Source organism: Eretmochelys imbricata, chromosome 17 (assembly GCF_965152235.1).
Source record: "Eretmochelys imbricata isolate rEreImb1 chromosome 17, rEreImb1.hap1, whole genome shotgun sequence".
NCBI lineage: Eukaryota > Metazoa > Chordata > Testudines > Cheloniidae > Eretmochelys > Eretmochelys imbricata.
The window spans coordinates 13126645-13154094 of NC_135588.1; the positions used below are offsets into that span (position 1 = coordinate 13126645).

The 27450-nt window shown below is 40.8% G+C and overlaps 1 protein-coding gene across 1 annotated transcript; it reads left to right on the forward strand.

Moving 5' to 3' along the window:
• Nucleotides 1–1054: 1054 nt before the first annotated feature.
• On the forward strand, nucleotides 1055–27394 carry LOC144276429 (merlin-like). The gene is made up of 17 exons (XM_077836492.1): nucleotides 1055–1332; nucleotides 5806–5914; nucleotides 7937–8062; nucleotides 8460–8582; nucleotides 13797–13880; nucleotides 15013–15081; nucleotides 15335–15417; nucleotides 16641–16716; nucleotides 17257–17394; nucleotides 19099–19173; nucleotides 20184–20297; nucleotides 20749–20871; nucleotides 21833–22050; nucleotides 22992–23094; nucleotides 24210–24337; nucleotides 25948–26098; nucleotides 26830–27394. Exons 2-17 carry the CDS (start codon nucleotides 5825–5827, stop codon nucleotides 27076–27078), a joined length of 1950 nt encoding a protein of 649 aa, XP_077692618.1. The 5' UTR covers nucleotides 1055–1332; nucleotides 5806–5824; the 3' UTR covers nucleotides 27079–27394.
• The last annotated feature ends 56 nt before the right edge of the window (nucleotides 27395–27450 follow it).

The following is a 27450-nucleotide window of genomic DNA, read 5'->3' on the forward strand; positions in this document are numbered from 1 at the left end:
CCCTTTGTTTTATCGTGAAATGGTGTCCTTTGCACCTCAGGAGAGCAGAATCTGATGACAGAGGCCTTTCTCAGAGGGGTTTATTGGACCTCTGCTCATGCTCAGACCAAAATCAGATCAGTGGGCCAAATTTTGCTGTTACACCTGTGTAAAAGTTTACATTGGTGTAACAGACATGGGAGTTTGGTCTATTGTCCTTGCTTATCCATTTCCTAGTAGAATTTGGATATTTAAGAAATTGACTTCTACTGTAGCTCAACTCTAAGGCCTGGTCAACAACTAAAACTTAAGTTGATCTACCTATGTTGCTCAGAAATATAAAAAATTCACACCCCTAAGATGTAGTTAAGCTGACCTAAATCCTGCAAAGTCGATGGAACTATCTACTATCTCTTGGAGGGGTGGATTAACTACAGCAATGGCAAAACCCTTTTACTGATGTATCACATGTCTACACTACAAAGCTATGGTGGCACAATTGCAGAGTTATAGCACTAAAAATGGCAAAGGATAGTGCAGTTGAGTCTCTGCATTCTGGGCAATGTGCTTTTGGCAGCTCGTTGGCACTGTTACCCCCATCCCATTTCTTTCGCTTTTCCTCAGATTTGGGGCTAGCTGAACTGCATTCAGTTTTGTTTCTGGGTAAGTTTTGGTCTGTGAATATATTGGCCATTACCCATTTCACAGTCCTACTCTCTAGATTTTATCATCGCCTCACATGTCACCACAGCAGGAAGTAGCAAGAGGCAGGGTGGTATTTACCTAAGAAGAGTACACAGCACAGTTTCCTTTTTTTAAGGTGGTTGGCAGTTTTGAGGTAAAGCTTCTCTTTGTGACTGGGGATACTGTCAAAATAATACGATCAAATGTCTTTAAAAGAGTTGTGACACTCTTCCAGTGTGTCTGATCAGGTTTTACATATGTGTGCATCAAGATTTACAGGCTCCTTCCTGAAGCACTCCTTATGTTTTAAGGTCTTGCTGCTTAAACTGCAGTGAATGGAAAATTGGGGAGGAGTCTAGCCAGCACAGGCAGGAAATGGTTAACAGCCATTCATATCACCTGGGAAAGCAATTCTTTGATTTGTCAGAGGGCGCTAACATGCTGCAATTCATAGGAAACAAAGGAAAGGGAAGCAACTATTAAACATGAGCCTGGATCTTAATTTCAATGACAGAACTGAGGAGTGAGGCTGGACCTTGATGTGTGCTGCAAAATGTGGAATTTGGGATTGAAAGTAATTTTTTTGTCCTATCTTAGTTCAGAGCGGAAACGGGGAAATAAATCTGGTTCCAACTGGAGAACCTAGACTCAAGAGAAGTTATCTGAGAGGTAAGGAAATTATTTATATCACTCACACATGTTAAAAATAATATTTAAGCAAATCAGAGTGGGGAGCACAGAGACAAACGTTTAAAGATTTCTAAAAGAAACAAAACACCATTTATCTCTTAACTGTCTACATTCTGTTTATTTGCACTAATTTCTGGCTTTAAAGTATAGACACCTGGGAAACAGGAAAAACAGATGAGGCAGTGGAACTTGTGAATAAAAGCTGCAGTAAATACTTCAGTGATGATGAAGGCAAGAGCCTTTTAAATTAGACAGTGTTTCTGCTGATATAGTGCTTTTAAAGTACTCTGCTCCTTTTACTGCAGGATCTCAAAGTGCTTCACAAACCTTAATTCATTAAACACTATTTTGGTGCCTGTGAGGCACAAATTTGGTGCTTGTGAAAAGAGCTTATCGGACATGCCTGAAGACTTTCATGGTAATCTGCCGACCACATACAGCACCGTCACTGCCCCACCAAAATGCTTGAATCCTAATCTGAAAGAATTAAGTAATCCTAATTAAAAGATGACCCTTCTTGGCTCATTCATTTCTTGGCTTATCTGATGAGAAAACAAGGTTGCCAATTAAAGAAGGAGATGTGTGTGCATCTCACACACACACATGTGGATGCTCTTCCACTTGGGGGTGTGTGATGCACACACACGGATTTGGACTGAGACTCCCAAATTGTGATCCAGACTGTAACACTTTTACTCACTATCCATATCAGCCAGAGCTGGATTAAAGCAAGTGCCATGTACGTGAAAGCCTTTATATCCCATATACAGTCTCATGAACAATCCACTTACCTTGGTAGTACTAAATTGAAGTTGAATAAAACTCAGCTTCTTGGGAGGGTTAATTACAGTGGCCTTGGTTGAGATCTTTTGATATCCTGGTTTCGGTAATTTAATTACCTCTGGTAGCTATATTATGACCAGCAGGATTACTGATTCCACTTTCTTTCCAATTCTGGTTTAGGTTGATGTCATAAGTCTAATTATCTGGATTGTTTACACTTTTGATAAGCTCTTCAGAGCAGGGACATGTTCTGTTTTATATGTCTGTAAAGTGCAATGCACACCTATGTGCTGTATAAATAAACTGTAATCTTTGCAACACTCCTGCAAGAGTTGCCTTGCCAGTTCTTCCTGCTGCTATTTTCCTTTATCGTTCTTCATCCTGATCCCTTGGTCCAGGTGCTAGTTTCTGGGTTTGTCCACGGACTGTAGCAGGCAGGAAGAGGACTGCAGTCCAGTGAGGAGTGGCTGCTTGGGTTCTGAAAGTTCAGAGTGCTTAGCAAACCACTTTCCTCAGTGAACATGCTGAAAGGTGGGGCCATAATAATTTTGTTCCAGTAATTATATTAGATCACTACATTTCTATTTCCACCTTTCAAGCAGAGTTTATGTCTTTCTTCAATGAATTATGAGGGGGAGGAGGAAGAACTGAAAATTCACCACTTCTCCATGGTTCCCTGGCTCTAAAATGTCAATAATTTTCTACCCAGCCAGTTACTATGTTTTTCACCTCACCCTCTCTATGTACCTGCTGTGGCTTGTTGCATTGTTATTTACTAAATATTATTACATGTTTCAGTTTATCAAAATTTGTAGCTTCTGTCTCTCTGGGAATTTCCTAAATAAATCATTGGAACTCAATGAAGGAGATTGTATCTTGATACAAGTTTCCCATGACTCACAGTCCAAAGTGGTTATTACTAGCAAGAAGACTTGACACTGTTTACCATTTTGTATTTCACAAAGGATTTCAAAACCTGATTATGCTGGCCTGCACGGTTTCTTTTATTTGAAAAAGATTTCTTTGTTGCTAAGGGCCTGACTCTTCTCTCACTTACAAGGGTTTTAAATAGGTGTAACTCCATTAGGGTTCAGTAGAGTTATTCTGGATTTAAACTGGTGTGAAGAAAATCAGCAGTGGGTCCTTGGATTAATTATTGTGGAAAAGCTCTCCTCTTACGTTCCTCAGAGTAGGTCTGCTTGAAACTAGGAAATTTCATTTAGTGAGAAATTCTGACATTTCAAAACTTGGGGCCATGTAGTAATTTTTGTTGTCAGAAGGGGTTCTTGGTGCAAGAAAGTTTGAGAACCCTTGGATTAGTGAATTCAAAGTATACATTAAAAACAGATTATGTAACTACTTGCTCTCTTGTCTCTAGCTACTGATTCTCTGTCTCTGCAGGATTGGGGGATAGAAGGTTTCATTCCCCTGTTTCACTTTGGTTCCACTGGCATCTAACTGTCATCTCCTGTACCAGTGCTAAGTACATCTTCTGTAATACTCTGTATGTGTTGTACTTTGTGGAAGTATTAGTTACCTTTATAAAAGGAAAAGATGTGTGGGAGTGTCCTTTTGAATATACTAGACACACAAAGGTACTATTACTGTCATGTGCACGGTCACATCTAGAATAGCTTGGTGGATTGGGGCCTAAAAAGGTATCAAAGTAATTAAACTGTTTTCATATAGCTTCAGTTCAGATCCTTACTGAGACTTATGATGGTGGCTGAGCTGGCAAAATGTTAATTTCACCTTTGACAGAAGTACAACTTTGTATACTAAATACAGAGGCAGTATGCTGTAGTGGTTAGAATGCAGGCTCCAATTGCCCTGTGGAGAATTTGCATCGGTTAGACTGGTGAAAAGTGATTGCACCCCTCCAGGAAAATACTTCCAGTACAGGGATTGTTCTGGAGGTGTGAGTGAGAGGGTTTGGCTAGGGCACAGCTGCATCCCAGCTGTTCCTCAACCACACTAGTCGGCTTTATAGCCAAGGCACACCTTGGCAGTTCTGATCTGTGCCTGAGTTTAATCCAGCCTCCAGCAGCCTCAGGATTGGGAGAGTGTGAGCCACGTCCCCATGATTTCTGCAGTGGTCTCAGTGCTGGTGCAGGGATGAATTCTTCATTGAGACTCTATTCCCAACTCTGCCATTGTTTTTTGTGTGACCTTGGGTACCTTACTGACCTGCTCTTTGCTTCTGTGCTTCCATCAGTAAAAAGAGAGAGAGTGAGTGTGTGAGTGTGTGCCTCTGTGTGTGCACGCGCACATGTGCTTGAGATATTTGGTTGAAATACACTATTTTCCATTTATTTTGCATCTTTGCCAATTTACAGCTCAGTAGAAGAGGAAAAAAGAGACAAAGATGCTTTATAAATTCCTGGGAAGTTCAGACAAACGGACCTTTTCAATTTAAACTGGGACCTTATTTAGGAATTGTTTTAAGACAAGATTTGAGGGTAGCCACACTATAAGAACAGCCTTAGTTTGTAGGAAACCAAGAACTCTGGGTCTCTTCTTGGCCTATATTGCCCTCACATGTTAACTAGGCTGTGTATGTTTCAAATCAAAGCTATTAATTCTTGTTTTTAGTTTATGGAACAAAACTTTATGGATTACTTTCCTACACTTATAACATCTGAGGACAGCATAGTGTGGATCCATGTCCCACTGCCGAGCCCACTGCTTGCAACGTTTAGTTGGGCTAGAATCCACAAAACCATCCGGCTATGGAAATAGCACACATTTTCCATATAGTTTTATAGAAAGTACTCAGTCAACTGTATTTAAAATATATGTTATGTGGGCTTATGCAAAACTGAACTAAACTCACATCACAAGAACTGATGTGAAAATAAATATTTAAATTACCTTACATCAATGAGACTTAACTGATCTTTTAAATATATATCCTAGAGAAGTGTAAAAATGCAATTTATTCACTGCATATGTTGTTGCACATGTCTCAATGAGATGAGGGCATCCTCTGTAAAAGGCAGACAATGATTAAGAATAAAATAGTCCTCTCTGGTCAGCACTGTGGATCTCTGCTCTTTGGTGCGTATTTTCGTTTCATATTCTGCAACACAGCTTCCATTGATGTCAGCAGCAGTTCTGTGCTCAAAGAGTATGGCATATGCAACAGAGATCCTGTCTTGTTAAGGAGAATTTTGTCTAGGTCTGTAAAGGGACAAGATAAATGTCATATTTGTGTTATTACAACACAATAGTGAGATGTTGTAGTTTGTTGTACTCTGACATTTATGCTGCAACAGAGGAAGGAAGCACTTCAGTATCTTGTGGGACTGGATCTGGGGATGCGTGTCTCGCATGTGATAAGAAGCAGACAACTGGCCCTTGCCATGGTGGGACTGAATGTTTGCTCGAATTGGAGGAAAAGTTGGAGACTTACTCATATAAATAATTGCTCCTGTACCGTAAAATCTTAATCTTCTTTCTTGGTTATGGTCTGGATTTTCTATCGTTTCCAGGTATGCTATCACATACAGAGACAGCTCATAATAAAGAGTGATTTCCTCCTCCTCCTTTCCCTAGATCAGACTTATTTTATATTGGGATTTACTATTTTATTCCAGAAAGTAGATTTGCAGCCCCAAATTGTGTATTTAAATGTATACTTTTGTTAATGTTACTCTTGTTCAATTCTAGCTGCAGTTGTCCTGATAAAATGTCCATCAGGGGGCTGAAGAAGAAGCAACCTAAGACTTTTAAAGTGAAAGTTATAACCATGGATGCTGAAATGGAGTTCAGCTGTGAGGTAAGTTTCCTGGAGGTGGGAGGAGAGAGAGAGAACTTACATCCTCCATGTTACTAAGGTCTGACTTGGACAATTCTGAATACAACCACAAACAGGCTTTGGAAAAATAATTGTTAATCAGGGGACTGGATGGCTCATGGGATTGGTAATGGGATTTTGAGCCTGCCTCTCCACTGTCCTGCACCTTGTGTAGTCACATACACCTGGGATTCTGATCTACTAGCATTTCATGTGTATTTTGTACAGGTGTAAATGGGTACATGAGGTGCAGGACAGTTGAGAATCAGACCCATAGTCTCTCACCTGTAGGGAGCTGGTTTGAACCCAGCCTAGGTCAGTATTGCCTGCAAGGCATTGCTATGTATTGATTGTTCAGTGGCCTGTGTGAAGTAAGTTGGGTGGTTTATCCTCAAAGGTGCCTGCTTGTTTTCTGGATTTAAAAACGTTTACCATGCTCAAGTATATTTGTTTAGTCAGAATGACTTTTAGAATGTCAAAGCTCTTGTTTTGTTTTTTCATGGGGGAAGCTTTTTATGGGGGCGGGGGACAAATCTGGACACACCAGCTAGTTCTTTCTTTCTGCTAGTTATGACTCCCCCGTAAACAAAATCAAGAAATACAGGCTGCAAAAGAAGAGAGTGAATGAACACCACATGCAGGAGAATAATGCATTAGATGACCAGTCACTGGTTGAATTTGGGTTTACTGTGGAGGAAATACAGAGATTGGCTAGCTGGTCAACACATACTAAATCAACAGTAGCAAAAAAGGGTGGGAAATGATTTTATTTAAAAATTAAAGGTGAAAATTTAGAACTGGTATGGGCTGAATGAATTTGCCATTGTGGGAGCTGGCAATCTTGTTTGGGATTGTCTGTTCTGGGTGTGAATTGTTACATAATTCTTGGTTTTTAGAAGTCACCCAAAGATCAAATAACCTAGTTACAGGTCATATATTGTTACACATTGATCTAAAATAATTTTGTCAGATTAACAGAAATAAAGGATTTTGGAATATTGCTTACAGCTCAGGAACCTTGTTAAATTCAATGTAATGTATTCTCTTCCCCCTCCTTTGCAAAATATTGGTTTTGTTGTTGGGATGATTTCCTTCTCCCCATCCAAATATTACTCATAAATTCACTTTTTTTGCCATTAAGTTCTCAGGATCTGACCCACATTATTAGACAGCAACTCCTGTAACACCCAGCCAAACAGGAGAAACAGCTTTATTTTTTTTCCTCTGAAAAGCTGCACATCTATGTGACTGTGTGAGAGAACTTCAGGTCCTTTAATCAAAACCTTCTTCCTACACGGAGCTAGCCTAGCAAACTAACTAATCATATATCTATGTTAGGTCTATCATTAGACTATGTTATTACATTTTTTTCCTGGATACAACAAATCTTGCCTCTATCGTGGGATCAGTCCTATCCCAATGAAGGCAGTGGCCAACCCCATTGACTTGAATGGGAGTAAGATCAGAGCCTGTATAGTTAAGGGGTCAAGTCTGTCTGTGGTGTAACTCCCTGAAGTAATGGAGTTACATCAAGGATGGATTTACCCTATGATTTTTATGCATTACTGTTCTTCTAGGCTTGGGCCTCCCTTCAACACACCTGCCCCAATCTCTCCAATTTGCATGAATTATTAAATATACTTTACAAATTATTAATAAAAGTTTGCAGTGTAGCATCATCTCCATTTTATATGTAAGTAAAATGCAGGATAGAGAGTGACGTACTCAAAAGCTTCACTGTGAATCTGGCAGAGTTTAGAAGAGACATCAAGAAGACTTGGCTCTTGGGCCTTGCTTCTGAGCCTTTCCTCTGACCACTAGGCAACAGTGACACATTTATTTGAAAAGCAAAAGATGAGATAAATGCAGTTCTCAGGAAGAAAGCAAACCATGACCTGGTTAATCCCCTATGCTTTAGAAAACCAGCCTGAGAGCACCTCATTAAGATAACATTTGAAAAATCCATTGTCTTTTTTTTTTTTTTTTTCTTCATTCTCATTCTAGATGAAGTGGAAGGGAAAGGACTTGTTCGACTTGGTGTGCCGAGCATTAGGACTAAGGGAAACTTGGTTCTTTGGCTTGCAATACACAATAAAAGGAATGTACACCTGGTTAAAGATGGATAAAAAGGTATTGAAAACAATTAGCCTGTAAAAACAGCAACTGTCAACCTCCTTTCAGTTAGGTTACTCCTACAGGAGCTACTACTTCAGCTCAAGAGGTAAAGGCTCATATGTTTAGTGATGACCTGTAATTTCTAGATTTTTAAGGCCAGAAGGGACCATTGTGATAGTCTAGTCTGATCTGCTACATAAAATAAGCTTTAGGATTTCACCAGCTGATTGCTGCATAAGGCCCATAATGCATAGTGTTAAATTTAGAGTCAGCAATGTCCTTCCTGCTCAAATCTGAAAGGGTTGCTTTGGTTCAAATGCTTGCTGCTTTCTAACTGATGTCTGGAATTGTGTTCTGAGGCATATCTGCACCATTTTCACTGCTGCTTCTACTAATGCTTATTTTAAAATAGGTTTTGGATCAAGAAATCCCCAAAGAAGACCCTGTTAGCTTTCGGTTTTTGGCTAAATTTTATCCAGAGAAAGTGGAAGAGGAGCTATTACAGGAAATTACCCAGCACCTATTCTTCTTGCAGGTCAGGAGGCAGTTTTTAACTGTTAACTTTTGCTCTGTTCATCCCATCCCTTTTCATGATTTGTCTTCTCTTTGTTTGTGTCTGTAGTTTAGTCCTCAGTGTGATGCTGCCCATAGCAGGCAAGCTGCTGTGTTTCTGTGGGATATCCTAGTTGGAATCAATAATAATAGTCTCCTCTCCTGGTCAGTGGGCTCACTCACCTTATTAGACTGGACCTACCCATTGTTTGGGCTACACCAGCTCTGGGTCTCCTGGTGGCTTGTGTTGCTGTGTCCCTATTACAGGTGGATTTACAGCTGCTGGGACTTACAGTCCAGAATGTGAATCAAGCAGTCAGTGTTTTGGGTGTTAATCCCATGTGAACATAACCTCTGAGTATTTCAAGGTTCATTCATCATTATTAATTACTTATTTTTTCCTCAGCAAGGCTGAGAGAGTGTGTGTGTGTGTGTGTGTGTGTGTAAAACCTTCAAGCAGACCCAGGGAGATTTGGAGAAGCTTTTTACTTGGCTGGGCTGAGAAGGAAGAAACACAGCAAAACCAGGAAATATGAACAGCTCCATAAAATTTTTAAGACCCTCCAGTTCTTTGGTCTGTAAATCTTCTGAGCTCTGGGGTTCTCAATTGTTTGAAGGCAAGATCAGACCAGCTTAGCAAATCAGTGTCTGTAGTCCCTGTTGCTGCTGCCTGTTTCTCTCTCTGTTGCTCAGCTTCCTGGATTTCTACCCTTGGGCTGAGAATGCAACTTCATTCTTCTGATTGTATCTGTCAGTTTTCATACCTAGAAAGTCTGCCCCGAATGTATGTTTTGAAAATCTGTTGGGACAGCAGCATAAGATTCCAGGAATCCCTTATGGATTTAATGTTCAATCACATGTAAAACGCACAAAATTGGACATGGAAATACAGGCTGTCTGGCAAACTCTTAAATTTTATTGGGATAAACAGGTAATTTATATAAACAAATCAATAGGCTCAGCATACTTTTGACCTAAATCTCTTGCAAATTTATTACAGATAAGCCAAGCTTGGGACTGGTTTAACTCTTCAAATCAAGCAAACCATATGCCCTGTTTACTGTACAACAGCACCAATATACTATATTTGTTTCTCTGGATAGCAATTCAGGGATACTCAAAAGTCCTCTGGCACCTTGCATGCTCCTAACTTCTGCCAGCCAACTGGAGTTGTGTTTCCCATCCCTGGGAATTTAATGGAATCCCACTGCTCACAGAAGTATAATTGACCCCACTCATGGTGACACCCTGCAATGGGGTTGATTGCATTAGGAAGTAAAATTGTGGTTTTGCCAGGAGAGAATGGAATAATTTCCAGCACTTCAATAACTGTTATGAGGGGAACTGTTTGTTTTCAGAAGCATAGTGCAGTAGTTGTAAGAGCAGAATTCTTAAGTCAGGACTCTGGTGTTCTTTTCTCCTCCTGACACCCTAAATGATCTTGGGCAAGTTGCTTAGCTGGTCTGTGCCCCAGTTTCCCCTCTTAAAAATTGAGATTGTAATACTTATCTCCCTCTCAGTGGTGCTGTGAGGCTTAATTAGTATTTGTTAAACGCTGTGAGATCTCTGGATGGATGGTGCTAAAAAACTAAAATAAATTCTACTTGTACATTAGAGCTTGTAGCTCTGCAGAGCTGCCTTTCTGATTGAATTGCTAGGGTTGGTCATTTCCATTATGCTTGTCTTGGAGACTTCTAAGGTTCTGGTAATCCTGTGGATGCTGTGCACTATGGGCCAAATTCTTGTGTCTCATGCTAAGTTAACAGGCTTTGCTTGGGGACCTACATAGAGATGAGTGAGCTCAAAACCTTCCCCAACCTGGAACAGAGAAACCATGTTGTCACACCACAGCTGCTATAATAGCCCTTCTTATGCACCATGCATGGAGGTTTTGGCCAATTATTCATAGAACCACTGCCCGTTCCTTGGCCTGCCCCAGCCCCACGTTTCTGCTATTGTGTACAGAGCCACTGTAGAGCACTGCTCTATCTACTGCTCCATCTGCCTCTCAACAGGTGGGTTCCTCTTTGTAGCAGGACCATGGCAGTTCTGCTTGTTTTTGGAACTTGAATGTCTGTGCAAAGGAGGTTGGAGGCATAGAATATGATTGTCTATATGCTGTATGATATTAAATATAGAAGCACAGCAGATATACTTGTTTCCTGGCAGGTATTAATTCATCAAGTAGTTGGACAAATGCCATTGTTCTAAGGAACTGTTCTTCCACTTGGATTCTTTTAACCATTTGACAGCTGGTTTCTTGAGTCATTTAGGAAAGAGATGACAGGACAAAAACTCTCCTCTTTGCCTTTCTTTTAATCCTCATTTTGCTTTTGTTTTTTTTCCCCTTGAACCTGCCTTGACTAGCTTTGACTTTCAGATATGCAATTAGTGTAATTCTTCTCATTCCAAAGTAGAAAGACATGGCAAAAAACAAATTTGAACTTGCAGAGTTTCCTGGCCATAAGAACCAGATTGCACCTGGATACTAATAGGAAAAACATGTACAGACATCCGCATGCCTACAGATTTCAGCTTTACAGACTACTGAAATGTCTAAATATTAATGTGGCATAATAGCATTTTGCCATATGTGTGAATAAAACTACATGACTAAAACTCTTCATAACTTTCTCAGTTGATCTCTAATGAACAATCTGCTGTCTAAAGAAGTATAACAATTCATGTTTGTAATTCTTTAATTTCAAAATCCCAAAGACGTGTATAGAATTTGTCCAAGGTCATTTTCAATTGTGAAAGATGTGATTTGTGACATGGAACATGAAAGCTGCAATTTTGAAGAAAAACCTTTTCATTCTTTCCATTTTAGCATCTTAGAAATGAGTTTCCCCCTGCACTATAACACACATTCACAGATTGTGCTCACCAAAGGAATAAAGTTTTTATAATAAAAATCCTTCCTTGAGGATTCATTTCAGTTCACAGAATCTGCTATCCCAATGGATATTCATAAAGATAACCGAGTTACCTCAGGTCATTCCTTCCTTCCATTTTGGAAGTGTTTAAGGCTATAAATTCCTCAAGACTTGTTTCTAGGTTAAACTCATTTGCATTTGAGAGGGCTATTTGTGAATATTATGCTGCATTTCTCCTTTAAATTATTGGGTAAAATCAGATTTAAAACAAACAAAACCCCTCAAGTTAGTACTTGTGTTACTAATATCAGCTTAGATTATTAAAATGGAAAAAATGTTAGATATTTTAACTTTTTACCATTTATGCTGTTTTTTCCTCCTGAACTTTCTGCACTTGGCTCTGCCTGGTCAACTAAAACACTTGTTAGTTTCACTATTTTACTAGTCAGTTTTAGATTGTGGTTCTCCTTCACTAGTCCAATGTTGCAATGTTTGAGCTTCAGGCACTGCAGAACTGTATTAATTGAGCATTTTTTATTTTATTTTTTTACATTTGAGAACATTTCTATTAACTTTACATTTTGTAAGCCTCTTTTAAAACAAAATTTAAACTTTTGGCCTAAGCTACCTGCTAGAGCCTTTTTTAGATATAGTGAGCCAGATTCCCAGCTGGTGCAAATCGAGGTAGCTCTTCTGAAGACAATTAAGTTGTTATGCTGATTTATGGTAGCTGAGGAGCTGGCTCACTTTTTTTAATGGTAAAAGCAAGATGTGTTATCGCTTCTCCCCTGGATATATATGCTTGAGTGCCAGATAGATGGGTGAGAGAGAGAGAGTCGTGATTCATTCTGCATATATGAATGTGGCATAATGAGTAAACCTGATGATTCCAGATTCACAGTAATGAAAGCTTCTCCCTTACATTTTTCTCGCACTTATGGGAAAAAAACCTGCTCTTGCCATTTTAAAATTTTAAGAATTTGTGATGTCAAGCAAACTGAGTATTATATTTTCATTGGGTTTTCTTACTGCTGTTAAAATGTTTCTTCAGTTTTAACACTTACTTCTAAGACATAATTTTCATTTACATTCAGGGAGCTTTATACCACTCTGGCAGCGTAGAGGGGCCTGGCAATGAAGGCCTGTTGGTGCTGCTGGAGTGGTATAAAGTAGGCTTTGTATATATAAGAATTGGGCCCTTGATCTCTAGTTGAACACTTGTTTTCCAGGAAAATGGTGTATCTCAGTAATTCTCAGATGATCTCTGATGATATTTTGCTCTTGTAAAGCACCTTTTATCTACTGTAAGGTAGACCCGTTTTTATTTTCACACAGAAAAAAACTGGGTTAAAGTGAAATGAAGGCTAGAGACGTATATTAGTGGTTTGAATGCGCATTACCTTTCAATAACATTTGAGTTAAGAGAAAATTCAAATTTAAGAAAACCAGGCCAGAGTTAAGATGAAACTCACAAGAAACCCAAACCCTTGGCAGCATGGAAATTTGCAGTTAAAGTAGCCAAACGACCTTAACTCTGTGCCAGTAATGAAGTGCTGAGAAAATAAGCAACATGTGCTACTATATGGTACTTTATCCATCCAAAACAAGTGCCTTCATTTTAGCATTGATCTAAAAAAGTAGGATACTTTCATCTTAATCATACAGTGGTTGAGCATCTTTCTGACCTTCTCTATGGTCATATACAACATGTGCACACAAATCTGCCAAATTCCTGAATAGACAAATAGCATATGGAAGGCAATCATTCCTCACTCTTCATTAAGGTCCTGATCTTCGGAGAGTGCTCACCATCTATGATTCATGTGTCATCCAACTAGTCACGTGTCTTTAGACCCCAAGCTAGTGTGTTTCTCTATAAAAGCTTCATATGCCTGGATCATAAGATTAGAGCAGGTCGATGAAAAGTGTGCAAGTTAGCATGGTGAGCAATTATTTCACTTAGTATTGGGTATGTGTTCATGAAGCAAATGATAAAATTCATGTTCTATAGTACACTTTTTCAATACAGCATCTGCAAGACAGGGTAGATAGCTGACGACTGGTATCTCTGTGGGGATAGCCAAACTACTTTAACTGTGACTTCCAAATTTTCAAAGGTCTTGGTTTCCTGTACATTTAACCTTAACTTTGAATATCCTGTGTTTCTACAGTGTATTTTTGTTTGTTGTTGCTGTTGTTATCTCATAACTGTTAATTTCTGGTGCCAGGCTGTGGTGGGCTGGTTTGATTCACTTCAAGCTTAGTTTAAGTCCTGATTTTGGATTGTCTTTCATAACTTGGTACTGTTTTTCCATCTTTAGGTTAAGAAACAGATATTGGATGAAGAAATCTACTGCTCTCCAGAGGCTACAGTTTTATTGGCTTCTTATGCTGTGCAGGCTAAGGTTAGTACACAAGTGCATTTTCTTTTTATTTAATTTCTATCAAACATGATTATATAGGTTTAACTAACACATACAATACTGACAGGTTTCAGAGTAGCAGCCGTGTTAGTCTGTATTCGCAAAAAGAAAAGGAGTACTTTTCTGATGAAGTGAGCTGTAGCTCACAAAAGCTTATGCTCAAATAAATTGGTTAGTCTCTAAGGTGCCACAAGTACTCCTTTTCTGCATACAATACTCTTAAACTTTGCTGTGAAGAAAGTAGGTCAACTGGGGACATGGAGGTATTGCAGAAAGAGAAGAGTTATATTGTATATAATTACTTGCAATTAGGGAGAGAGAGGCTTGTTTGCTATTTTACATTGTTTTTAACAAGGTAGAGGACTAAAATTAGATCCTGTTCTCTGGATTGTCGTATTGCACTAAGAGGCAGAGTGCGAGCATGTGAATATCTTGATCCTGAAAATCTGTATATAGGACTTTGGTATAAGCTTATATTAAAATGTAAAATTATTCCTGGCTTTTTAAAAGATGTCCATGGATCCTGCAGGTGGCTGGTGCCCTCAGTTCCTACTGAAATCAATGGGAACTGAGGACATTCAGCATCTTTAAGTATCAGAGGCCACCATATGCTCACAGTGGTCAAAATTGCCCCATGGCAGAAGGTCAGCACAAAGCCCTCTGCACTGCTGACTGCAGTAGCCATGTGTGGGTATTTGTACAGGAGGAATAGCTGAGCCGGCAAAGCCACCACATCTCCAGAATGCAGCTGAAGTGGGCTCCTTGTTGTGGCTGAATCAGCTGAGGTGAAGAAGGATGTGGGAGGGTGGGACAGGGAAGGAGTCACTGGATCTGTAGTTACATGGATTCACAGACTGGAACTTCTGCAAGGGGCTGTGCCTAGTATTTCAGTCCATTGGCTAGAACAGTGGCTTGTTGAAGCCACATGCCCTGGCCATGGACTAACGACAAATTCCATACCCCAAACCCATCTAAGGGATCCCTGTACAAAGCCCATTTACTTGGACTGTATTTCCCCCTTGAGGCAGTCATTCTAGACAAAAGTTGTCCAGCTACCAAATTCTCCAGCATTCTGCAGGTATTTAACCAAGTGTGTTTTCTTCTCCTGTGACAGTATGGTGACTATGACCCGAATTTTCATGAGCCAGGCTTTCTTGCCCAAGAAGAGCTGTTACCCAAAAGAGTAAGTATTTCCCATGCCTGAACATGAATATTTTTAGCTGCATGAAGAATCAAATGTTTTCGTGGGGCTGGCTGTAACCTCAGGAATTCACACTGTGTGTGTGTGTTTTCTCTGAACTTGGTAACAAGTCCCAGCTGTGAATTTTGTTGACCCTTATACACTGTGTTGTTTGGGAGCGGCAGGAGGTAAACGCCATTGGCAGCACATGTCTTCATATGTTCAAAAGAAAACCAAATCCTTCCCTGTTCTGTAGGTCCTCCGGCAATATCAGATGACAGCAGATATGTGGGAAGAAAAGATATCGGCTTGGTATGCAGAGCACAGGGGTATTGCCAGGTACTGTAACATCTCTTGGGAGATCATAGACATATCTGTTACATCAGTGCAACCCACTTGACTTCAGTGGAGTTTTACAGTTATAAGTCATCGGATGGGTATCTGACCCCATTTATGCTGGTTTATCAACATTGTATTCCTAATAGGAACGTTTATTGCTGAATGGAAAAATACAATATTTTGGTCCTAAGATCCTGCTCATACCAGGTGCTGAGCAATTGAGATAGACTTAGTGCCTTCAACTTGCATTGAAGCCAATGGAGGGGTTGAGGCCCTGTTTCAGAGGCACACCATACCAGGCCCCATGTTAAGCTACAGAGAATGAACCTCATATATCTCATACCTACTTAAGGAAATGAGAGAAATTGCTAGGATTATAGAGGCACGAGTCTATTTAGCTAGGAACCAAGATGGAAAGGGGGGGCATCACCTGTGCAAGAATCATGGGGTTTGTCTTGGTGCTGTTCCATGTTCATGTTCCAGGGCTTATACAACTAACAGTGATGTACTCAACATGTCTGGCAATAAAATAAAACTCAATAAGAGTTTTAGGCATGTGGAGTTGATCTAGCCCAAGTTGTCTGAATTCATTTTTTCTTTATTTAGCTGCCCTGGATGCACATTAACATTCTCTCCTAAATATTTATTATTTTGCCTGCCTTGAAAGGGGATTGGCAATTATGTTGATCAGTGGCTGAAGAAGTTCTCTGTTAGTCAAAGGACCGCTTCGGTGTATCTCTTGGACTTTAGTGTATAATATTGTATGGAGCCTCTTACAGCAATACTTCTCAGTGAACCACTTCCTGAGGGGAAACCTCCTACTCTAACATTGTCTTCCATGACACAGGTCTCTAGCCAGTGGCATCTGTGAACATCTGAAAGAGGCAAAACTGACACGCAGAGATGAGATCAGAGCCAGTTACCAGTAATGGGTAAAGGTTATACTATATGTGACTCAAACAGGGTTGGTAAAGCTTTACTCTGGTCATCTGGAGTAGACTGCACTGGTTAAGCTGTCAGCAATAGATCATGAACTTAACAGTGCAGATCTTAAAAGCTGTACAGCAAAACTTAAGCGCAAGTAAACCAAATGACAAAGGAGCAAAAGATCAAGTCACCTGTTTAGGATTGCTCTCTTCAAAATAGTAATGTAAAATTAGAGGAGAGGAAAATGGTTGGAATTTACTTGAATTTCCAGGTGTAATCACTCCTGTGCTTTCTAGGGATGAAGCAAAGATGAACTATTTGAAAATTGCTCAGGACTTGGAGATGTATGGTGTCAATTACTTTCCTATTGCTGTAAGTGTATCCTATTAAGCTGTATTTTTAGTTGCCATAGATTAATTGATTCTAAATCTTCAGCCCAGTTAGTGTCAGTGTTTCCTGATACTTGAAGCAGGGGAGTTAGCACTAGGATTCATAGGTTCTATTTCCACCTCTGCCACTGACTGGCCATGTGGTCACGGACACACTACTCTCTCTCAGCTTACTAGTCTGCAAAATAAATACAATAAGTTCCTGTGAATAGAACTATTAGGCTTAATTATGTAATGCCTGTAAAAGGTCTTTGATATCTGCATGTGATGACCCCCTAGTGAGGTCACCTATGGTGACTGAGCCTGGGATCTCTGGATCTAAAACTATGGGCTTCTACTGGCTAAGCTAAAGGACCACGCCTGTTAGCTAGAGGTGGCAGTAGACTAATAAACCCCGTATATGGTGGAGACACTAGCCTCTAAAATATACAAATACATTGCTTAGAATAAACAAGTTGCTGGAGTGTGGTTGTACATGCCACCCAAAATGATGTTGGTCGTAATTTATTGTATTCCTTTGCAGCAAAATAAGAGTGACACAGATCTCCTACTTGGAGTTGATGCTAAAGGTATTCATGTCTACAACATAAATAACAGGTTCTCTCCAAATAAGTCTTTTGAATGGAGTGGTATCAGAAACATTTCCTATAGTGAGAAAGAGGTAGGCTGGATCTAACCTATTACTCTTTTTGCGGTCGTGCGTGCACACACAGGGATTCTTGTAATAGATTGGAAGCAGTCTGTCTATCTGAACAGCTGAAAAAAAATCTGAGGATGGGGGATTTGTAACAAAACTCAGAATTATGGGCCTGAATTCCCCCCCCAGAGGTGCTGAGTACCTGTAGCACCCATTGGTTTCAAGGGGAGCTATGGGTGCTCAGCCCTCCCTGAAAACTGAGCACATCGTTGCAGTCTGATGGCTCTTTGACCTGTGAAAAAAGTGTGGTGGTTTGTGTTCATTTTCCAGAAGATAAGGCCTACAAAAGCCACCATGATTGGCTCCAGTTGCCTCCGTGGAGAAGCCAAGGATTGAATGGTCCATGAAGACTGAACTTTATCTTCATTTACAGAGCTGGTCCCTCCAGGTCAGGATGGAGGCACTATGGCAAGAGAGGGAATGTAGGGAGGCTTATGCATTTTCTACCTGCACTCTGCCTGTTCTGTGGATAAGTAGAAGACTTCTGTCTCCAGAGCTATAAACCCAGCACATTTTATAAGAGTTCAGTTGAATTTAAAGAGATTACAGATCATCCTCCATACAAAGAAGGGAGAGTGTGGAGGGGAAGGTGTGAGAGAGACCTGAAATATTGCTAACTGGAAGACTGATCAGGAGAAAACATCAGCACTGGAATCCCCAGGAATTAACAATAAAAGCAGAACACAGTCTGTTCCTTTCTTTTCAATGAGTCCTTTCAAATTGGGGTCCAAATTCTGCTCTAGTGGAAATCCAAAGTCAGGGGTGTACATGTATTAAAACATTCATTATCTTCTGCTATTCAAACACAGCCTTGCTTTGGGCAAGATGTTTGAATGACTGTTACCCACACAGTGAAATGAGCTATAACAAGTTATTTATAATCTGAGTGAAACCGTATCTAAAATCAGATGATAGGCACTGAGATTATACAACAAAATGCAAATGAGTGAATCGTAATAGAGTGCTAATTCATGAGTCGCAGCAAAAGCCAGGATCTAAAAGAAGGGAGCTGCTTTTATCGTACTGTTGAATGGAACATAGGAAGTGAAACACTCTGTGCTGGCCCTCTTGCAATATAGCTCTTTTTCACTTACTCCTCAGAAAACAATTTGGGAGATGGACTCTGAATATGGAGAAGCAAAAATTCCATGAATGGGTCCTGATGTCCAGGAGTTTTTATCCTTTAGGCTTTTTGCTATGTATTTCCTTTTTGTTTGTTTTATAACCACAGTGGTGCTGGATACTTCACAAGGGCAGGCTTGGAGTATTAAATTTGTTAAAATGACAACTTCTAGAGATTAGTAATAACTTCATTATAATGATGACCATTGACTTTGGTGGCCTCAATCCAGTTCGTCACAAAGCCACTGTCACAGCTGGCACTAACTGGCCCCATTGCTGGCAGCTTCAGCTTCTAAAATCCCTTAGCAATCTGATTGCAGGACTGGAAACTAAGAACTCTCTTGTTGTCAAATCCCAACTCTGGCTCTGATTCTCTCTGAGGTCTCGAGTAATCATTAACGTCTTGTCTCAGTTTCCCCTCTATGCTGGGGATAATACCTTCCTGTAGGTGTGGGTTCGTTATTGTCTGCTGTAGAAATAGTATTCAATACTTTCAGCTTTTTATTGATCCAGACTTTTCTGCTTCCCTTTATTTTTTTTCCCCAGCTAACTATTAAACCTCTTGATAAAAAAGCAGAAGTTTTCAAATTCTTTTCTTCTCAGCTCAAAGTGAACAAACTGGTAAGTGGGCTGCTGCTCTTTTAAAAAATCTGAATGTAGTAACAATCCCAGTTGCATTGATTGATATCAGAGTGAGAAATCTTATTCTCAGAATAGCCGCCGTGGTCGTGTGTCATGAGTATTGGTACTTAAGATGCCTGAATCCATAATAAAAATTAGTGTTGCAGTGATTTGGTAAAAATTAATGAGAGAAACTGGCGTACCATATTGTGCCCTACATGAGAGAACCACCCAGGGACCAGAAAACTTTGTCTAAACACTTGCTATTTCCTCTAAATTATTCTGTTTGTGGGTGAGTTTGCACTTTTGTTTTTTTTAAGAATGGGTATGGGAGGAGACTCACCAACTGTGTAAAAGACCAAAGAGCCACAGGGAAATCCTGCAGACCTAAGGCTAGGGCATTGTGGGAAGGCATGATGCCTCCTTTGCTTCCTCAGGAGCAGTGCTTGTGTGGATTCTCAGTCTGTTGCTGTCCCAACTTTCCTCAAGGAAAGGGAAGCAGCATACGATACTGCTGACTGGGTTGGCATTATCTTTCATTGAAATATCCCTATGGGATTGATGGGGGAAGACACTGGCTCAGTCCTCTCCCTAGCTAAACCATATCCTTTCCCAACCTGCAATCTTATTATGCACCTGTGCAGGGTCTTCTGCAGATGACCTGCCATGCCACTACTGCTTTTCTCTTTCATATGCCTTCACCCCAGACGAGTTCCATTTACCTCTCTTACGCCAGCAGAACTGGAGGAGAAATTGGTGCCAGAGACGGTGACTGAATAAGGAGAGAGACTTTCAGCCTGTTCTCAACCTGTCCAAATCATATATTTGCTGACTAAAGATGTGCCTTACCTTGACTTGCTAGGCTAGAAACCTACAACCTGGAGGAATTGCTAGCTCCTGATGATTCTGAAGTTAGCCCCCAAGTAGAAGATGTGTTTGCATTCCTGTGCCGTGCTCTTCCCCCAGCTCACTGCAACTTACTTGTGTTGCAATTGCTTTGCTTTCTGCAGGTTTTACAGCTGTGCATTGGAAACCACGACCTGTTCATGAGAAGGAGGAACGTTGACTCCATCGAGATCCAGCAAATGAAAGCTCAGGCCAGGGAGGAAAAGGCTAGACAAAAAGTAGGTTCCTTCTGCTTCTTGTTGCTGAAAGTATCTATTCCATTCATCACACAAACATGCTTCCTCACCCTACTTGTTCATACCATAAGCAGAGGTGGGTGTGTCTGTGCTGATGCCTGTGGAGGGACTGAATATGAGCAGCTATGGGAGGTGTGGAATGTCTGAGGAGATGTGTGTTGTGTATGGGTGGTATCTGTGGTAGAGGGATGCTCATGACAAGGTGCAGTACAAAGGGAGACATGACACACGTGCTCCATATGGACAGCACTTTTCAATAACCAGGCTCACCAGCTGTTGGATTCAATGCGGATGAGCTGCCCTGGCACTTTGCAAGATGCCCTGACAGTGGCAGATAGCCATGCAGCAGCTGGACAGCTTTCAGTTCTCTAGAAATATTTACCCAGTTTGCTTGGCAATCCCAGTCTGTGAGCATCACTCATTATCTTTCCAGATGGAGACTCAAAGGCTGGCCAGGGAGAAGCAGCTCAGAGAAGAAGCCGAGCGAGCCAAAGAAGAGCTGGAAAGGCGCCTCTTCCAGATGGAAGATGAAGCCCGGCAAGCCAACGAGGCACTTGTGAGCGTTACAGTAGTCTGTGAATGTCATCTGGCCTTGGGTGACATCAAGATTTATAAGCTCCTTTTCCTGTGGCGTTAGCTAGGACACTGAGGAAATGTCTATACTGCAATAAAAAACCTATGGGACCGAGTCTCCGAGCCCGGGTCAATTGATTCTGGCTCACAGGATTCAGGCTGCAGGGCTAAAAATCGCAGTGTAGCTGTTCGGGCTCGGGCTGGAGCCCAGGCTCTGAGACCCTCTGTCCTCATGGGGTCTTGGACCTCTGGTTCCAGCCCAAGTTCGAATGTCGATGCTGCAATTTTTAGCTCTGCAGCCTGAGCCCGAGTCGGCTGACCCAGACCAGCCATGGCAATGCCACAGGTCTTTTATTGCAGTGTAGATTTACTCTGAGGGTTATTGTTAAGGAAAGGAGGGAGACTTTCTGGGAGGCAGGGTATGCTTGCACTCTTGCAGGGAGCCAGGCCTGCCCCCAATCTCCATTTGCTAGGAACCACCCACTTCCCCAATTTTTCTGCCAACACCTTGTTCGGGCCAGGAACCAGAGAGGGAGGAAAGCAGGCTGCATGAGGAATGGAAGCTGTGGAGAAGCCTGTTTGAAGCCAGCAGCAGGTGGGACTGGCAGCTGAAAGGAGGCAGGCAGAGTTCCCTAGGCTCTGCCCATTTTGGATGATGTCTTAGTCCAGTGCTGAGTGAAGGAGGAGAGGTCATATATGGTGGAAGGAGAGAAGAAGGCAAGCATACTGGAGCAGAGGGAGATGAGATATCCTGGAAACGTTTACTTGGCTCTAGGCCCTCAGTAAAGAGGGCAAAGGACTAATATAATGATCCTTGGTATGTTAAGGGTTAACATTATTATGATCTGCTGGGGAAAGACCTCCTGCTTCTAAGCTAACTGTAGCTATTTTTCCTTTCTAAATATTGCATCATAGTAGCTAAGATAAATCATGTCTCTTTTTAGCTCCGGTCCCAGGAAACAGCAGAGCTGCTGGCTGAGAAAGCTCAGATTGCAGAAGAGGAGGCCAAACTGCTGGCCCAGAATGCTGCAGAAGCTGAGCAAGAGCGGCAGAGGTTGGAGATCACAGCACTGAAAACCAAGGAGGAGAAGCGTCTGATGGAGCAGAAGATGCGGGAGACAGAGCTGATCGCAGTAAAACTGGTGAAAGAGTCAGATCGAAGGTTAGATATGCTTGTGGGTTTGGTGGCTGACATCTGTCAGCCTTGGCACTTGTGGATATACTGTGTGATTATCTTCCCAGAATTTACGTGTGGAAGGAGGAACTCCCCAGGTAACACTTTACAGCTTTGTGCATCTTGTTCATTCCCACCTTGTACCAGTGTATTTGAAATTAGTGCCAAAAATTGTTTAGCAAAAATTGCATCTTCAGCTATAGTTTTCACCATGACTATGCAGCAACTCCTTCTTAGCATTATTGAAAGACTGAGGGCTACTAATGGAGAGTCTAAACTTAAATTTAAAGCCTTGTGAATGCTAGACCCATGCTAATTAGAGGAGTTTAAACTCATAAGTGGTTTGCAGGATTCTACTATGGGGTTCTTAGCCAGTGTAGTGCATTTAATATACACACTGTTGTAGATTATGTATATTCTATTGTTTACACATGTATAGAATCCCAGGGCTCAGTGCTGTCCTAAAATACAGGGCGTGTCTCATGTTCTTTGTTGTTATAGGTATTTGTAGAGTACTTATCACCTTGGTAGGCTGAGGGCACTTTACTTATGCTAGCATAGTGTTAAACAGCATTTTCCCCAAAACAGCTGTTTTTCAAACCAGCATCCCAGAGGGTATCTTTGATGCCAGATAATGGTTGAAGGCTCAGAGATTACAAGACAATGGGTGCAGAACTGGGCCCATAGGAATTAGAGATAGAAAAGATCTATTAAATCAGCCAGCTAATGCAGGACTGTTTCCGCAGTCACCTCTTCTTGTGCTTTGTCCAGTTTTCAATTTCCCATGCAATTAGGCCTTCACCTGTGGAGACTATTTCAGAGGCTAACAGATGTCTCTCCAGAAACAAGCTAGGTGTACGAACTCAGTGTATTGCCATGTGTTTGAAATCTACCACCTAACATTCACAGTATGTTTGTTTGTCTGACAGAGCCAAAGAAGCTGAACATCTAAAACAGGATCTGCATGAAGCCAGGGAAGCTGAACGAAAAGCGAAGCAGAAACTTCTGGATGTAACGAAGCTTAATTATCCTGTAAGTTATCCAGTTTAGGTTCTAATGGGCAGCACTTTATTGGAGAGTGGACAAATAACCAATCATCATTTAAATGTAGATACAATGTAACTAACAAGTAAATACACATTCTCCATGAAGCTTGCTCAAGACACTTTGTTACCAAGCTGAAGTATTTATAATGTCTTTGTACTTTGCAGTCTTTGGTCTTCACAATTTTAACATATGATAGATTAGACAGATATTGCTTAAATTATCTGTCTGTCACCATCACTGTTAATCACATAGCCTACACAGTACCCAGAGATGTTTGCAATTTAAGGATACCTGGATGTCGTATTGACAGAAATGAAATATGGAAACTGCGTGACATTGAGAGAACTTTAGGAAGGGATCAGCAAAGGAGCTTTGTGGACAAAAACTTGTCTGCAGCTTCAAACTTCTTTTGTATGCTCCAGTATAGCAAAAGGGGGAATCTGAATTGTCAAAACCGAGGATTGGCATGGTCAGGTTCTATTCCATTCTCTGCCACTGAGTCACTATGTGAACTAGGGCAAGCAACTTAGGGTAAAATTTTCAAAAGTGTCCGAGTCCAATTTTCAAAGTGTCTAGACTCCTCAGTACTTTAATTATTATTTTTGTGAGTGTAACAGGAGAAGATGAAAGTTTATTCCTCCCGGTCTGTGTTTAAAGTAAAGCTGTGGTCTTGCATAGAAGCAGTATTTGCCACTGTGACCTGAGGTGCCAGGAGCAAATGCCACTCATCCTGCTTATGGGGAAGTGGATCTATGCACATGCTGCACTCTCTCTGATATCCACAAAGTTTAAAATTAGATGGGAAACATTCGAGCCATGATGCTTCTCTCTCATTGGCACGCAGTCTGTATGCATTGTAATGTATTTCATTGAAGGCTAACATTTTATTTCAAAAAGATTTGTTTAGGGCCAGCCAGCCAGGGAGGAAAGGGATACAAATGCTTACAGCCATCTTTAGAATCAATGGGAAGACATCAATTTTGGAGACACTGTTTTTGAGATTCTTGTAGAAGCTAGAAATATACTTGAAATTAAAAAAAAACTTCTAATTGTATTGTTAATGGAACAAACTCTTTTTTTGATTATCTTGCGTCTTTTAGCATGTGGCCCGGTATCCTCCTCATTCACCTGCGGACACCAGAGATGTCAGCTTTGACAAAGGATCTGTAAAGATGGATTTAAAAGATGTAGATCTGAAGAGACTGTCCTTTGAGATAGAAAGAGAGAGGTACTGGAACACTCCTGAGATGTAAATAAACTAGGGAGTCTTAACGTGAGAAACTAGAAGTGGAAAATACCAATTAGGTCTTCTGATGTATCCTCCTACCAGTGGAGGATTGTTCCCCAAAACACATATGGGTGACTGCCTTATACGGAAGTAATAGCATCAGCTCAGAACACATTAGCTTTTTAGAAGGAGAAAAGAGGTTTTCTTGGCATCTAGCCACGAAGAATACAGAGCCCTGGGGTTTAAAGGAATACATTGTCTGGGGCAAAGCAATCTGCTCCAATATGAGTCTGCAGGAGGATGGAAACAACTGACTGGTGCATTGAGAGGGCTTTCCTTTCCTTTGCCCCATTGTAGACTGTATACTGGACTAGGGGAACCTTTGTTCTGTTACAGTCTTTCCTACATTCCTGTGAAAAGTGGCTTTAAAATCTATCAAAAGACTATTCAAAATATTCCTAGATATTACACTTGCTTGCCAACACAGACCTTGGAGAGTTCCAAGTTGGTTCTGAGGCTATCTTGAATGTTAAAAATGGTTTATAAGCTGCATTCTGGGCAAATGGACATAAAGTGGCAAGACTCATGTTTTAATTTTTTTCACTCTGCATGCACTATAATGTATGTTATACTTTCATAGAGTTTATCATCAGAAGAGACCATTAGTCATCTAGCTTGATTCCTGTATATCACTTGGCTCCATATGGGAGTATCTGGGCTGTAACTTCAGCAGTATCTGTATTTGACTGATTGAAATGCATTAATGTTCTGATAGTAAATTAGCTGACAATGCAAGGAGCTACTACACGTATTAATTGCATTACCGTCGTACCTAGGAGCCCCAGCCATAGACCATGACTCCATTGTGCTAGGCAATGTCCAATCACAGAACAAAAAGATGGTCCCTGCCCCCAAAGAGCTTATCTAAGTAGAAGACAAGAGACCACAGATGTCCTATCTATACCTATTGCGGGACCCTCTATGATTCTGCAGATTCCCATATAAAGCTGGTTCTCCGACTGTTTAATAACACCTAACAGGAGATTCTGTGTGTGACTGCTGGATTTATAGTTGAGGGGGAGCAGGTATTGCTGTGATCAGCTGGAAGTAAATGTGTGTCCACAGGTTTCCCATGAAGCCCATAGCCTGAGCTTACATTTATTACCATTCCCCTTTGTTTTGACTTCTCCCTGATTAAAGAAAACCTCCCTCAGCAAGCAGGGCTAAATGTTGCAGGTGCTGTCAGCAATTCAGAATGAATGTAATGACAACCAAAGAAAAGTCAGGGTCACTGAAAGCCTTTCCCTGTAATGAGACAATTGGAAAACATAGGTTCAGGTCATGTGGAGCAAATATCAGAATAAATAAAATACAAATTGGATGAAGTTATTGACTGTCAACTGAATAACTTAGTGTCAAATTAATCTCTGATGTAAGATTAGTGGATTTACACTGGGGATGGTTTTTGTCCCAGAAGCTTAGAATGAACATTTCTTACAAATTGCCCTTACAAAATAGATGAATGTAAAAACTACAAAACCCTCCGTTAGAGCTACCACTGGCTAATTAGATTCATTTTTTGGCTTCTTCTCTCCCTGTGTGGGCTGCAGGTTAGATTACTTGGAAAAGAGCAAAAAATTTGAAGATCGATTGAAAGAGCTGAAGTCAGAAATCCATGCGCTGAAACTAGAGGAAAAACAAACTGGGCTCTACTCTCACTGGAATGAAGTTCTTGGATCCTTGGATCGTTCAATAGGAAATGTATGTAACCACAAATATAGATTTTATAATAAGAATAACAGATAACCTTACTTATGCAGTAGACGTTAATAAATATAGAAGGTTCGGTTGACACCATAAACGAAGGAACATTGGAATCCCTAAAATGTTTCTAAAAGCATATGCTAAACATATGCTTCGTATTTTGGTACGAAACACACCATTCACTATCTCTATTGATAATATGTGAAAAGGGGGTCTGGAGACATTGAAAGTGGCATTTTCTGTTGGAAGCTTTTTATGGGAGGAATCCCCTCAAATATATAACAGTCAAAAGACTGTGAGCTCCCAGGCAGAGTCCCATAAAGGCTGAAAGCTTTTGCGCAAAATAAGCTCTTGCAAACTCATTACAACTATGCTACATTTAACTGTTATCAGTCTCTTTCTACTGCATGCTTTTTGTGGCTATTTATTCTTCAGGTGTGATGATATTTTTGTGTGTGTGAAAGTCAGCTTTTTACGCCAGATTCTAGTGATTCAGCAAACAAACTTTCAAGCCCCTTTCTGGACCAGTGCTACAGTAACAGGGCCCCAGCCCTTCCAGATTTCTTCAAACCTAGAAATTTATCTTAGACTAACATGTGAGAGACAAAAAAGGGAGGCTTGGGTGAGAGAAGGCTCCTATAATTTCCGGTCCATGTATTTGATATGCCTTTGGCTTAATGTGAGCTGATGTAGTGAGAACACTGTTTCACATATTCTGTTCTTTAAAGGCTCCCTCATGGATGAAAACCTTTGGAGCTGGAGACTTGTTAGATATGAATCTTCGAAAGCCCTTCCCAGCTTATCCATTAAATGCCACAAGCAGCTGCCCATGTACCAACAAGAATCAACATACAGTGCCTGTGGAAAAGTCAACTTTTCAAACAAATACCTTGGTTGCCAGCAATGTGGGGACAGGAACTAGAAAACAGATTATAAAGGTAATGGGATTTATATGTATTTTCCCAAAATGTGGATGAATTTATTGCTTGTGAAAGTAAGGAATTAATAGCTTGGGCAAGCTTCTTCCACCCAGCTCTGCCAGTGCCCCTCAATCCCAAACTGTGGAGGACTGCTAGTTACTCTAGTCCTTCAGTTTCATGCCATTTAAGGCAGCTTATAACATGGGCATCATGGGGGCTAAGATGAGACCAACTGACTCCACTCCACCTGTGGTCAAAGCTGGAATACGAATGGAAGATAAATCCCATTAGACAACAAGAGGATTTGTATTCAATAGCTGCGTTTTCTTTATAGTTTGACCAAGCTTGAAAGTAAAGTGTCCTCAGTGCTGGCATCAGCAGTTTAAAACATAAACATGACTCCCTTCTGCACTAGTATTTATGGCTGTG

Coding starts and splice junctions, on each gene's coding strand:
- LOC144276429 (XM_077836492.1), top strand. CDS start 5,825: ATGTCCATCAGGGGGCTGAAGAAGAAGCAACCTAAGACTTTTAAAGTG. Junction 20,872..21,832: donor GGCAAGCCAACGAGGCACTT/GTGAGCGTTACA, acceptor GTCTCTTTTTAG/CTCCGGTCCCAGGAAACAGC. Junction 24,338..25,947: donor TTTGAGATAGAAAGAGAGAG/GTACTGGAACAC, acceptor TGTGGGCTGCAG/GTTAGATTACTTGGAAAAGA.